The sequence below is a fragment of the Fundulus heteroclitus genome, unplaced genomic scaffold (assembly GCF_011125445.2).
Source record: "Fundulus heteroclitus isolate FHET01 unplaced genomic scaffold, MU-UCD_Fhet_4.1 scaffold_221, whole genome shotgun sequence".
Classification (NCBI taxonomy): Eukaryota; Metazoa; Chordata; class Actinopteri; order Cyprinodontiformes; family Fundulidae; genus Fundulus; species Fundulus heteroclitus.
The window spans coordinates 33,115-47,149 of record NW_023396633.1 but is presented as its reverse complement, the minus strand read 5'-3'; the positions used below and the strand labels follow the sequence as shown (position 1 = coordinate 47,149).

The window sequence follows — 14,035 nt, the reverse complement described above, 5'->3', positions numbered from 1 at the left end:
AAGGGGAGGTTTGAGATGGGCCTGTAGTTCTGGAGTAGAAGTTTGTCTAAATTGTTCTTTTTCAGCAGTGGTTTGATAATTGCTGTTTTTAGGGACTGGGGGAAAACACCTGACAGAAGGGACGCGTTTATTATCTGAGTCAAATCAGACGCTATGACAGGTAAAACTTTTTTAAAGAAAGCTGTGGGGAGAACATCAAGGCAGCTTGAGGAGGAACTTAACTGCTGAATTATCTGCTCAAGGAGCAATGCTCGTGGGTTAAGGTTAGGGTTAGGGTTTGGAACATACAGCCGGAACGGGACTGATTAAGGAAGGCTTTCCTCCCTGGCAGTGATCTCCACTGAGACTGAGAGAGTTTTAAAACTGAAGAAGATAAAGAGAACTTTTACCAGAAAATGACCGATATTTTTGTTCAGAAAGAGCGCCACATAGACAGGGCTAATTATTCATGGTTTGTATTTGTGATGAAATGTGTGTAATGTCCGTCCGTCCGTCCGTTGTCTTCCGCTTATCCGGGGTCGGGTCGCGGGGGTAGCAGCTTCAGTAGGGAGGCCCAGACGTCCCTCTCCCCAGCCACTTGGGCCAGCTCCTCAGGAGGAATCCCAAGGCGTTCCCAGGCCAGCCGGGAGTGGGAAGTGTGTGTAATGTGTGTTATATTTTTAGAATGTGTTACAAATGCAGAAATCCATCATAACTCATAAACTGTTACCAATCAAATGACAAATAATTTAGAATTTTTTCATCAAAGAATCAACATTTTTCCATGTCTCTTGGTAAATTTATTTGGGTCAATCAGTATCCTTCAGCACTTTGCAATGAGTCTACTCTGTAGAGTGTATATATTTGTAAATCTGACTTTGATGACGTCAGTGCCTCACCAGCTATGAACCCTACCGCACGTCACTGGAGCAAGCAGACTGAGAGCAGCAGCCCCAGATCAGCCTCCTGTATCGGCTTGAACTGGAGGTGGACACTGCTTAAGCCATGGCGTGCGAATATCTAAAATCGAACCTAAAACTAACTTCACCACAGCTCGACTTTGATTTATAATTGTGTAGCACCTCCTCATTAATGAACTTCAGCCATTCTCATTTTGGAAACAAATGACGTGCTATGTCAAGTGGAAACATCCCTCCGTTTTTCAGCACTCTTAGACAGAACAGCTCCCATCTTTGATAACCATCCTCTGCTAAAGTGATTCAGTCAGACATGCTAGCACGGCTCGCCATTAAATTAGTTGGCCGGTGTATAAGCTGGGGTGCGGAGGGTGTGATGGTGTGCTCTAATTGGAAAATATGAATTATGTAGAAAGACCACCTACATAGAAAGATAAACTGTTTTCGGATCTGACCGTGAGCAAAGAAACAAAGCTGACCACCCATGAGCCGATCCTTTGGTACCCGTCTTGACATTCACACGGTCTCATCAGTGCACAACAGATCCTCAGAAATCCTCCCCAAATCCTCAAAAAAAAAATTTTTTATTGTCATGGCCCCTTTAAGACAACCACTCCCATACACTCACTCCTACAAGAAATTTATAAAGAGCAGTTAACCTCCAATTCTAGTTTTTGTGCTGTGGAGGAAGTAAGAGTGCCCTGGGAACACCCAAAATTGCAGAGGCAGAACATGCTAACTCAATGCAGAAAGATTCCAGGTTTGAACCAGTGACCTTCTGCCTGCAGGGCAACAATTCTTATACCTGGTCCACAGTGCACCCTTGACCCAGCCTTTAATCAGATATTTTTTAGAAAGAAAATTACACTTTGCTTTATTGTTTCAGAAAACAGCAGGGTTTGCCACATCTATCAAAAATAATAATAATAATAATAATGTCATTGTTTTTAAGTGTTTGGCCCAAATGCAGATACAGACGGAAGCAGAAACAATTTCAAGATGTTTATTAAAGGCTCAGTTAACGCAGAATCGCACGGTGTGGAGAACAGGCGAGATCTGAACGTCAGTGCTGGATCGACTGTGGGGAACAACGAAGGTTGAGTTACTGAGGACCGAACCAGGGAAAAATACCAGAAGCTGCGCCACTTACCATTTAGTCGGGAAGATTTATCCGGGAGGAGTAAGTGATGCGGGGACTCTGTGACCGTAACTCGCTGATGGTGGCAGGTGGCTGAGTGACTGGAGGGCTGACTGATGTAAACTGGCGAGGGATCCAAAGTGCACAACAGTTGACGGCAGACAGGAGGAGCAGATGGAAGAACCAGAGAGTTGTGAGTGAACCAGCTGAATCCAGGAAGGGGAAATCTCACGCCCAGCTTGGTACCACCAAGTGAGTATGAGGGGAGATGCCAGAGCAAAATCTGAGCGGTGGGGATTCTTAGAAGCTGGTTCCTTGAGCACGACGCCAAGACAGGTGAGTAAATCCAAACACGACAAACTGGAGAACAGAAGACAAGGTTAGTCCACAAACAAGTTTTCCAGGAACTCACAGATACAAGGCTCAGAGGACAGGTCGGAGGTCTAGGCATACCACGACTGGGTTATTTCTCTGGCGTCTTCCATCTGTCTGAGCACTCCTTAAGAAGCCCATGCTGATGACTCCAGACGCGCCGCTGGTGTGGGCCACGCCCCCCAGTCAACTAGAGCCACCTGTGAAGCAAAGTTAGAGCACGGAACACACAGAGAAGCCTGACACTACCCCCCCCCCCCCTCAAAGCTCACTGTCTATGACTGGTTTAATCTGGGAAACATGAAAGGTAGGGTGTACTCGGAAGTGCGAAGGCAGGCGCAGACGGACAGAGGTGGGACTGATGACGGTCTCGATCTCATAATGTCCAGTGAATCGGGGGGCAAGTTTCTTGGCTGATGGGTTAGTCAAAACATCTTTAGATGATAACCAAACCTTCTGACCGGGGCAATATTGAGGGGCAGGAACACGGTGCTGGTCAGCAAACCTCTTGTTCTGCTCTGCGGTGCAAGTGAGAGCAGTGACGGTGGATCTCCAGATCTCCTGACAACAGGTGATGTACTGATTAACTGATGAAACCGGTATTTGAAGTACATCGGCAGGTAGGAGGGGAGGTTGATAACTAAGAAGTGCCGCCAGACCTGGGAAACAAACTGGGGACCCTGGTAAGAAAGGATGTCCACAGGTATGCCATGAAGTTTAAATATGTGTTTAATGAGCAGTGGCGGCTGGTGAAAAAAATATCTTGGTGGGGCTGGCCAATAGATTTTCCTGCCTAACCCAGTGCATGCATTTGAAATTAAAAGTCAGAAAATTAGTACGATTCCACAATAAGCATTTAATTAATAAAAAAACATTGTTCACAAAGGATTATTTTGGTGTTTTTGTCTTTTTAATCCTTTTCACAGACTCATGCCAGAAGGTTTGCATACATTGTACATGTACGTATATTATTACGAAATGAATGTTTACGTCTTGACTTAAATATATATCCTAATTTTTTATTTATATAATGATTTAGGTAGAACAATGACTAGTGCAAAATTAAGTTGTATTTACCAGAGATGAAGTGTAGACTGCAAATGCTGTCGTGGTAAGATGGCTCCCCCAGTCGATTGGGATTGTCTGCCTGCATCCTTTTCATTGAAATTATCCATTTCTTTCTTCTTTCTTCATCCTTCGGTAAATGAAAGAAACGTACATCCGACGATTTGGAATGCCTTTGTGTGCAACCGGGAGCATAACAAGTCGTAGGCCTTGTTTAGATTCCAAAAATAAACTAACTAAAAGTACGCTCCAATTCACCCGTTTTGTCACGGTGGTAGGCAAAAACAGTACTGTTTTCACCTACCACCGTGACCCGGATGTAGCTTGTGACGTCAGGCGTGAACTGGTATATACACCTATCACTGTGCAGCAGGGGCAAAGATTCCAGTAGCCCCAAAGCCTTTCATTTTGGCGATGCTGATTGGCCAAATATTTATAAATTTTCCCTAGCAACAGTATACGATTGGTTATTTCGCTACACTTGTGGGGCGCCTTGAGTGATAGCCCCAAAAGTGTAGAAGAAGAGAAATGATACGTTCTGTTGGTGGAAATGCACTGTTAAATGAGAGTCAATTGGTAGAGTCAATTAGTAGAAGTATTTTAATAATTCTTATTACATGTAGCCACGTACTATTAAGTAAACACTGACATTAATAATACTTTTAAAATCTATATATATTTTGACTTTTCCCCTCCACATCTAGGGAGGGCAGCGCCCGAGCACCCCCTATGGGCCAGCCGCCACTGTTGATGAGTAATTGAGCCATCTGCAGGGCGTTGGGTAGTTTGCGCATTGGGATAAGGTGACATGATTTGGAGAAGTCATTCCCTGGGAAGATGAGAGTCCGGGAACGATGTCTAAGGCGATGTGGGACCAAGGGTGTTTGGGGATAGGGAGTGGATTGAGCAACCCGGAGGGAGGCTGGTTGGAAGGGCTTGTTCTGTGCACAAATGGGACAGGCCCGAACGTATTCCCGAACAGCTTTAATCCATGAAGGCTACCAGAATCGAGGGGACACCTGAGACTGTGTTCTGTAGATTCCTCGGTGAGCGGAGAACTTGGAGTCGTGGCTCCAACGTAGCACCTCGGGGCGGACAGATCTGGGAACATAATTAAGTCCAGCGGGTCCAGTGCCTGGATCAGGGTCAAGGAGCAGGGCCTGGTTTATCCGGTCCTTCAGATCTCAACGTAGCGCTCCAATGGTGCATGAGGGGGGAAGAATAGGCGCAGGTTCCTGTTCTGCGAACTGTCGAGAGAGGGCATCAGGCTTGATATTTCTGGAGTAGGTTATGGAGATATTAAATCTGAAGAAGAACAAAGACCATCGGGCTTGACGGGGGCTTAGACGTCAGGCAGACTGAAGATAGGCGAGGTTCTTGTGGTCAGTCTAGATTATTATGGGCTGCTTGGACTCCTCTAACCAGTGTCGCCGCTCCTCTAAAGCTAGCTTAATAGCCAACAGTTCACGGTCCCTGTCGTCATAATTTCGCTCAGCTGGAGACAGCCGGCGAGAAAAAAGGCAAAATGATGTAACTTGTTACCGGAACTCGATAGTTGAGATAATACTGCACCCACACCAGTATCAGATGCATCTATCTCCAGTGTAAACTGTTTAGCTGGGGCGAGATGAATAGGAATGGGAGCCTGTAAAAACATGGACTTAAGTGCGGCAAAGGAGGCTTCGGCCTCAGAACCCCAGACAAAAGGGACTTTGGTAGAGGTTAAAGCATGCACAGGGGATGCGATCTGGCTGTAATTCTTAATAAATCGTCTATAAGTTAGCAAAGCCTAGGAATCTTTGGAGCTGTTTCCGAGAATCAGGGGTTGGCCATTCTACCACTGCTTTAATCTTTTCGGGATCGGACCTGACTTGTCCTCCCTCTAAGATGAGCCCCAAGAAGGAAACTGAATCCTGGTGGAACTCGCACTTCTCCGCTTTAACGAATAAACGGTTCTCTAAGAGGCGTTGAAGGACTAGGCAAACATGTTTCTGGTGCTGATCTGGATAACTAGAGTAAATCAAAATGTCATCTAGATAAACAAAGACGAAAACATTCAGAAAATCCCATAGGATGTCATTGACTAATGAAAAACGGACAGAGCATTACACAAACCAAAAGGCGTGACCAAGTACTCAAAGTGACCCAGCGGGGTCTTAAAGGCCGTCTTTTATTCGTCACCCTGTCAAACCCGGACCAAATGGTAAGCAAGTCAAGCTTGTTAAAAATGACGCCTTTCTGGACTGGTTCTAGGGCTGAAGACAACAGGGGAAGTAGGTACTTATTTTTAACGGTGATTTGATTTAGCCCTCGGTAGTCAGTACACAGCCAGAGGGAACCATCTTTCTTCCCTACAAAAAAGAACCCCACACCTAAGGGAGAAGAGGAAGGTCGAATTAATCCAGCTGAGAGCGACTCACCAATATATTTCTCGAGTGCCTGATGTTCAGACCTCGAGATATTGTAGAGGCGGCTGGAGGGTAATGGAGCCCCTGGTAACAGATCAATAGCGCAATCATATGGGCGATGTGGAGGAAGAGAGCACGCTTGGCTTTTACTAAAAAACAAACGCAGATCGTTATATTGCTCCAGAACCAGGGTTAAATCGATGATGTCCTCCTCCCTAGTGGAAGAGATAGAGGGATGGGAAACAAGATGAGCAGACTCTAGGCAGGAGACCAGGACTCTAACCGAACCTCAGCCCAGTTTAAATGAGGATTGTGAATAGCTAACCAAGCTAGACTTAAAACCACCGGAGAGTGTCTTATCGGGAAAACAAAAAAGGAAAGTTGTTCTCAATGATTACCAGACACGATTATTTCCAGAGGTTTAGTCTGATGAGTGATCAGAGTTAATTCCTCTCCATCTAAAGCGGAAACTTGGAGGGGCGCAGATAATGGAATGGTCTTAATTTGTGGGTAACTAACCCTTGGTCAATCAAATTAAAATCAGTACCCGAGTCAACTAAGGCTGAGACATTCAGACTGTCTTGATCAAAAATCAATGTTACAGGCAGACAAAAATGAGACGGTACCTGATTATCCAAAGATTTGGGGGAGGAAACTCGACAACGGTCCGCCGTCTTCCCCACTACAGGTGACAGACCCGGTCTTTTGGTCGTACTGGGCAGGAATTTACAAAATGCCCATTTCTGCCACAGTACAGACACTGGTTACCCGAGAATCATTGTTGACGTTCCTCACTAGTTAAATTAATGCGGCGTATCTGCATGGGTTCGGGAGGCGATGGTAGTGCTACAACGGGTCGCTGCAACCCCATACCCAGTGCAGATGGACCCCGGTTCCTACTACGTAACCGAGAATCCAGCCGAATGGCTAACGCAAGTAACTCCTCTAACGTACTCGGTTCTTCAACTCGAGCTAACTCATCCTTTAAGTTCTCATCCAACGCTTGGAAAAAGACTGCGTTTATCGGTCTAGCCTCCCAGCTGGCGGCCGCAGCATATGTGCGAAACTCTACTGAAAAAGCAGAGACGCGTCGTCCGCGTTGCTTTAGAGAGAGTAATGAGCGTGATTGCTGAACTGGATCCAACTCGGCTGAAAAGACCCTCTTAAACTCACTAATCAAATTTCAAACACGTACAACCGAAGAACCGACAATCGGGAAAATGGCCGCAGGTGTGGGCCACGCCCCCAGTCAACTAGAGCCACCTGTGAAGCAAAGTTAGAGCACGGAACACACAGAGAACCCTGACAAATAATTATATATATATATATATATATATATATATATATATATATATATATATATATATATATATATATATATATATATATGTGTGTGTGTGTATATATATATATGTATATATGTATATCTATATGTATATATGTATATCTATATGTTTTCTTTTCCCACTTCCTCAAAATTTGCCTGCTAGCTCTGAGAAAATTGGGATATCACTTCTACAATTCACAATTCTAGTTATTTCAGGCCTGTTTAAGGTCCCTCAGCAGTGATCTCACTAGCTCACAATGCCTTCTCTAAGGGACTACGTCACACACTCCCCATCTGGAGATCAGACGTGCTACGTAGTGGCATAAAAGGAATTATGATTGTCTTTAACAACTCATTAAAACTTCATGCCACTTAGTTTTCAGATTTATTTTCAGAGGTCTTTTATTTTAAATTGACATGTTTTAAAATATCCTTGTAAAAGTCAGTATAGACAAAAGTAAAAGATGCTGTTTATAAAAACTGACAGTCAAGCTCAGCTGCTCTGACCACTTTACCGCTTCTACTTGAACACACAAACTGTTGGGTTTTCTCTCAGAGCTCTGAGTCATGGTTGCCGCTGTGTGGAGCTGGACTGCTGGGATGGAGATGGTGGAGAACCTCTCATCTATCATGGCCACACGCTTACATCTAAAGTGCCCTTTGTGGAAGTGATCAAGACCATCGACGAGTATGCCTTTAAGGTGAGGATATGTGGAATCAGTATCCATCCATCCATCCATCCATCCATCCATCCATCCATCCATCCATCCATCCATCCATCCATCCATCCATCCATCCATCCATCCATCCATCCATCCATCCATCCATCCATCCATCTTAATCCTGTCAGGTGTAGACCACCTATAGCAAGTGTAGTCTGTGTATTTTCCTTAGATCAGCCTTATGCAGTCATATTCAATAAATGAGAATGTTACAGAAACATTAAGTAACTCAGTCACTAGGTGAAACATCTTATATAGATCAATTCCACACAGACTGTTTTTAAGCCTTTATTGTTGTTAATTCTGATTATCCACATACAGTTAATCAAAAATGGAATTAAAAATTTTAGTATTACTTCAAACCAATGAAAAATTAATACAGAAATATTGGCTTAATGAAAAGTATGTTTAATAGAATACAACTATAAAATGTGATATCCTGTAGTCTGAGCTATCAAGCTATGTCTTCCTTTTGCCATGATTCCTGTCACCCAGGCATCTCCCTATCCCCTAATCCTGTCTCTGGAGAACCACTGCTCTGTGGAACAGCAGACTGTGATGGCTCGACAACTGAAATCCATACTGGGGGACAAGCTGCTCCTTAAACCCCTCAGTGAACTGGAATCATCTTCTTTGCCATATCCAGAGGTAGATATTATGACTAGGCAGGTGTTTATTTATTCTCTGTTAAAACAAACAAAAGTTCATAGGTTGTACAGATTATTATTTTGTTTGACTGGCTTATTTTTTGTTTTGTTTCATAGCCCAGAAACAATAAAGATTGAAGACTACTTTGAACTTATTTCAGTTGCATCTAATAGGAAAGTTAAAATAGAAGAAATATTTATTTTCTGAATGCCAAAAAAGATATCTGATGTGGAATGTTGATTTGATCTGCAGGATCTGAAGGGTAAAATTTTGGTCAAGGGTAAGAAGGAGAGGATGATGGAAGAAGGGTTTTCCGGTTCTTCAGACTTGGACTCATCAGAAGAGGAAGGCAGTGTTGGAAAATCCTCAGCAATGAAAGAAGACAAGAAGGTGGTACAGCATCACTGGCTCCCCTTCCTTAGCACATTTAGTATAGCATTTTTAATAATGCAATAAATGTTTGCAAGCCCAGGCAGGCGTGTCCAAGCTGAGTCCAGAGTTATCATCGTTGGTGGTGTATACTCGCAGTGTTCCCTTTAAAAGCTTCGACTATGCTGCCAAAAACCCACCAACTGACATGTCTTCATTCTCTGAGAGTGAAGCCCTCAGGCTTATCAAGGATTCAGGTAGGATATACAGTATGTGCAAAACCCACACAGCCTGTCTTTAGCTGGCACCAAAACTAAACAAGTGTTCCCCGTCCTGCTTCTGCAGGGATGTATTTTGTACGTCACAACTGCCATCAGATCAGCAGGATCTACCCCTCAGGCCAGCGCCTTCAATCATCCAACTACAATCCTCAAGAAATGTGGAATGCTGGCTGTCAGATTGGTAGGAGCTGTTTTACATGTTATTCTGTTACATGAATAGCAAACAGGCAAATTATCAACCACACACAGGGCTGCACTCAGGCAAAACTTTGGACACGGTTGAATTTTCCTCTGCCAACTGCTGAAGCAAAGACATAAAGTATTTTACCTTCGCTCGAAGCACAACTAAAGTGTTGTTGTTCTTATTTTAAGACTGGCACGAGTAGCTCAAGGCCAGAAAGAGGACATGCATACAAGTCCAGCCCTGGTCACACATATATCTATGGAAATAATTGTACCCCTCCATAAGCTTGCCATCTCCCAGCTCACCCCCTTGTGGACAACTCATGCAACTCCCACTGCTGTGATGTGTCCTCTGCAGTTGCCCTGAACTTCCAGACAGCTGGTGAACAGATGGACCTAAATCGAGGAAGATTTTTGCAGAATGGTCTTTGTGGATATGTCCTAAAGCCCTCTTTCATGAGGCAGCCCAACACTTCTTTTAACCCAGAGAATGTTGGAGGTGGTCCTGGCCACAGACCCATCCTGCTCACTGTTCAGGTGAGATGGAACATTATTATTTCATAATAAGGTTTTAATAAAAAACAGAACTGTTAGTTTTATGCCCTTTAATTTTATAGAGTTTACATCTGCAGCTACATTCCCTCTTAAATTATGTGGGTGCATCAAGGTTGTACTTTTCCATTTTGGGTTTATTTTATTTTATAAATAATGACTGTGTGTGATTTAGTTGTGTATCTTTATACTTGAGGTTATATGTAAGTAAATACAGAACCTGCAAAAAAGCAGATACTTTTTTCTATGTTCTGATGTCTAAAAGCCTAACTTTGTAGAAGGTTGTACGTTTTTTAGATTATCACTAATGGTAATGGGCTGCGCAGTGGTGAAGTGGGTAGCGCTGTTGACAAAAAAAAGTTCATGGTTTCGAGTCCGACCCTGGGTCTTTGTGCGTGGAGTTTACATGTTCTTCCTGTGCATGTGTGGGTTTCTATTATTTTCTCCAGGTACTCCCCCACAAGGAAAATGGATAGATAATAATAATGCATTTATTTTAAAAGCGCCTTTCACAACACTCAAGGACACTCAACAAATTCAAAACAGAACAAATAGCAATACATACAAAGCATCAATAATATAAAACAAATAGAAAATAAAACATTTATAGAGACAGTTTTAACATTATAAGTTTTGAGGCAACTTTTAAAATGGGAGAGGGAGACAACATTGCAGATGTTAGTAGGCAGTTGATTCCTGACCTGTCAAGCTGAATAGGAAAAGGCCCTCCATAGACTATGGAGGGCCTTTTCCTATTCAGCTTGACAGGTCAGGAATCAACTGCCTACTAACATCCGCAATGTTAATGTTAAGGTGAATGGAGAGGACAGAGAGACGGATGGAAAAGGAAGAACTGAGAGATGAAGTGGGGTGTGAATAAGGATAAAGTCGGACAAATAAGGAGGAGCAACGTTATGGGTGGCCTTGAAAGTAAGGAGGAGTAACTTAAACGGAATCCTAAATTGGATAAGAAGCCAGTGCAGCTGTTGTAGAATAGGGGTAATGTGTTGGAAAGAGGAGGTTAAGGTCTTGAAACGGGCAGCAGAATTCTGAACCAACTGAAGCTTATTGAGGGTTTTCTGTGGAAGACCGTAGAGGAGAGAGTTACAATAGTTAAGACGGGAGCTGACTAAGCTATGAATAAGGATAGAAGAGGATTGTGGATAGAGGGATGGCTGGAGGTGGTTTATGGAGTGAAGGTGGAAATAAGCAGAACGAATAATGTTGCTAATGTGGAACTAAAAGGAAAGGGTGTTACTAACTACACATTTCTCCCATCTTTGCTCTTGCCACTCATATCTCTCCTGCAATAGGTAATTTCAGCTCAACAGCTGCCCAAACCAGAATGGGACAAACCCAGCTCCATAGTGGACCCTCAGGTGTGGGTGGAGATACATGGAGTTCCCATTGACAACATTAAGAAGAAAACTAATCATGTGGACAACAATGGTACCAGTACTGAATGAATAAGCTTGTAGAACTTTTGAATGAGAGCATCCTGCTGTAGGATCATGTTTGACTTTGTTCTTTGTTTCAGGCTTTAACCCGCGGTGGGACTGTACCTTTAACTTCACTGTTCATGTACCTGACTTGGCTCTGGTTCGGTTCGTAGTGGAGGATCATGACTATACCTCTAGTAATGACTTCTTAGGACAGTTTACACTGCCTTTCACTAGTCTTCGCACAGGTGTGTGTGCACACATTTAGTTTAAAATGGAGGACACTGAAGCAAAGACTTCCTAGGGGTTTCCAGAATTTTGTCACTAACTGTATTTTTATTCCCTACCCATCTGTAGGGTATCGCCATGTGCGTCTGCTGAAATCGGATGGTTCCAGCCTTTCACCGGCCTCTCTCTTTATCCATGTTAAGGTCACTTAATCAGCAGAACCACGGGCTCGGTCAACGGCCAAGTCTTGAGCAGAGAAGCCATGACCTCATCTCCACCCTAGTGCAACTTGGAGGTTTGAAGATTTGTGCCTGGATGTAATTACAGGATCTGGCCCCTGACCTCTAAACATCAGGAGTTGAACTGTTGATGCAGTCAAACTGAGCTCAATTTCTAATATGTTCACATGATGGCTTTGCAAAGCTTACAGCCACGCATGTTTTTAAAGGAATGCCAGTAAAAATGAGATTCACTGTTATTGGTTGATACTTGAAGACAGACATCTTTATTTTTAACTCTGATTCATGATTGTTCACACTTTTGTATTCCATGAGACAATGACCCCACTTTGATATTTTGGAATACGCAGTATACTTACTGAACCTCAAAAAAGACTCGTACATGCTTGGGCGTACTGTACACATACTGTGCAGGCTCTCTGTGGACGTTTTAACATTCATAGTCATGCATATCTATTGTTGGCAGAAGTGGCTACACAGCAGCTAGACCTGTTATCCCAGAAGATATATTTTGGCAGCAGAAACAGGACCCCACACTCTAGTTGCGTTTGTGCCCTGAGAGAGGAGGGCCGGGGCATACCCGACCCACCTGAACTCTGCTTTTTATTAACCATACCACGTGACAAAACCAATTCATACATCACTTCCTTTTACAAATCTGTGAAATAAAAACATAAATCAGAGCATAAACCTTAACATTTCTTGTAACAAATTCTTACATTTCCCACACTTTCTGCCAGTGGGACGAAGCGGGGGAAGGGATGTTAGCAATTAGCTTGTTGAACTTCCAGAGCGGTTTCTTTTCCAGCAGGCCCCTACCACATACCTATCAGTCCAGCACAGAGAGGGGCTGTTACAGTGCACCTTCTTGGTCCAGTTCAGTGTATCAAGCTCGGTGTCACATATGAAACATTTTGATCAAAGACTTCTTGATGCCAAGCAGTTTATACTGTGACTCCGTGGGTAAAAATTGAGCTCTGTTGAGGGGAGGGGTTTGCAGCAGAAGAAGATGGATGCCTAAATGGAGCCCCATGCAGTTGGGCTATTTAACCCACTCTCATTCATCTAATAGGAGACATTTATGACTTGCTATTCTAATATGAGTAGGGGAACCAAATCCAAGAGCAAAAGCAAGCCAGAAAAAGCAAAGAAAGAAACAAGTTCAGGCAAAGAACCTGCAGCTAATGCTAACGCTAAGAGGAAAGAACACGGCGGTGACTCAACAGAATACATTGATGCATCTTTAAAAAAAAAAAAATAAAAAAATTTATCTTCGAACTGAGCTAAAAACAGACCTGGACACACTTAGAGATGACTTCAAGCAAGATCTAACACTTTGAATTTAAAACTAACTTGAAAAAGTTGGAGAAGTGACGAGCTGTCCCGAAAATTGTCGAGCTGGAAACATAGTCAGCCACGGTACATACTGCACTTCAACAAACACTTATAGACCAGAGGACACTGATGGACAAGATCAACAACTTAGAATCGAGGTCAAGGAGGAATAACTTGAGAATTTATGGGGTGCCTGAAGGGGCGGAGCGGTACTCAGTGCTAGAGTTTGTGGAGAAACTGATAATAGATGAGAAGTTAATCAAAGACGGGCCAGATCTTCAAATACAACGAGCACGCCGCTGACTCGCATTAAAGCCGCGTCACAATGCACTGCCTATATCCATAGTGGTTAACCTTCTCCAATTCAAGGTAAAGTAAACAATTCTCAAGCTAGCTTGACAAAAAATTTCCTACTTGGCAAAATGACAGTCGTTTGAGCATGACTATAAATCAGATGTAGTGCAGCGACGCAAAGCATATAAGTGTGTGAAAGCTGTTTTGAAAGAGAAGGGTGTTCGCTTCCTGACGGTATTCACAAATATGCGTATCCATTGGGAGAGCGGATCACAAATTTACAACAGCGCAAAGGAAGCCGAAGAGGATTTGCATCGCAGAGGATTCACTGTCAGATAGGCATTGAGGAAGACACCAACAGTTCATCAACGGTAGCGCTAAAAGGCCTGTAGCAGGCATTGCCATGGCAACACATTCAGCGTCACAGAGACACAACTCAACGAGCACGAGAACGCCTGCAGGAGTTTTAACCTAACAACACTTGAATTACCTGGGAAAATCAGAACACATGGGAAAAAATAAAATACAAACTAGTTCAA

At 43.4% G+C, this 14,035-nt stretch overlaps 1 protein-coding gene across 2 annotated transcripts in view; it reads left to right on the top strand.

Moving 5' to 3' along the window:
* The window catches only part of LOC105922454 (1-phosphatidylinositol 4,5-bisphosphate phosphodiesterase delta-3-A), a 47,400-nt gene extending 34,843 nt beyond the window's left edge, over window positions 1–12,557 (top strand). For both annotated transcript variants that reach the window (XM_036129817.1, XM_036129818.1), the window contains 9 exons: window positions 7,763–7,907; window positions 8,424–8,576; window positions 8,829–8,966; window positions 9,043–9,202; window positions 9,291–9,407; window positions 9,768–9,946; window positions 11,275–11,410; window positions 11,499–11,648; window positions 11,758–12,557. In XM_036129817.1, the coding sequence (XP_035985710.1) occupies window positions 7,763–7,907; window positions 8,424–8,576; window positions 8,829–8,966; window positions 9,043–9,202; window positions 9,291–9,407; window positions 9,768–9,946; window positions 11,275–11,410; window positions 11,499–11,648; window positions 11,758–11,840 (1,261 nt within the window). In that variant the 3' untranslated portion in view covers window positions 11,841–12,557. The remainder of the gene's footprint in view (window positions 1–7,762; window positions 7,908–8,423; window positions 8,577–8,828; window positions 8,967–9,042; window positions 9,203–9,290; window positions 9,408–9,767; window positions 9,947–11,274; window positions 11,411–11,498; window positions 11,649–11,757) is intronic.
* Window positions 12,558–14,035: the final 1,478 nt, after the last annotated feature.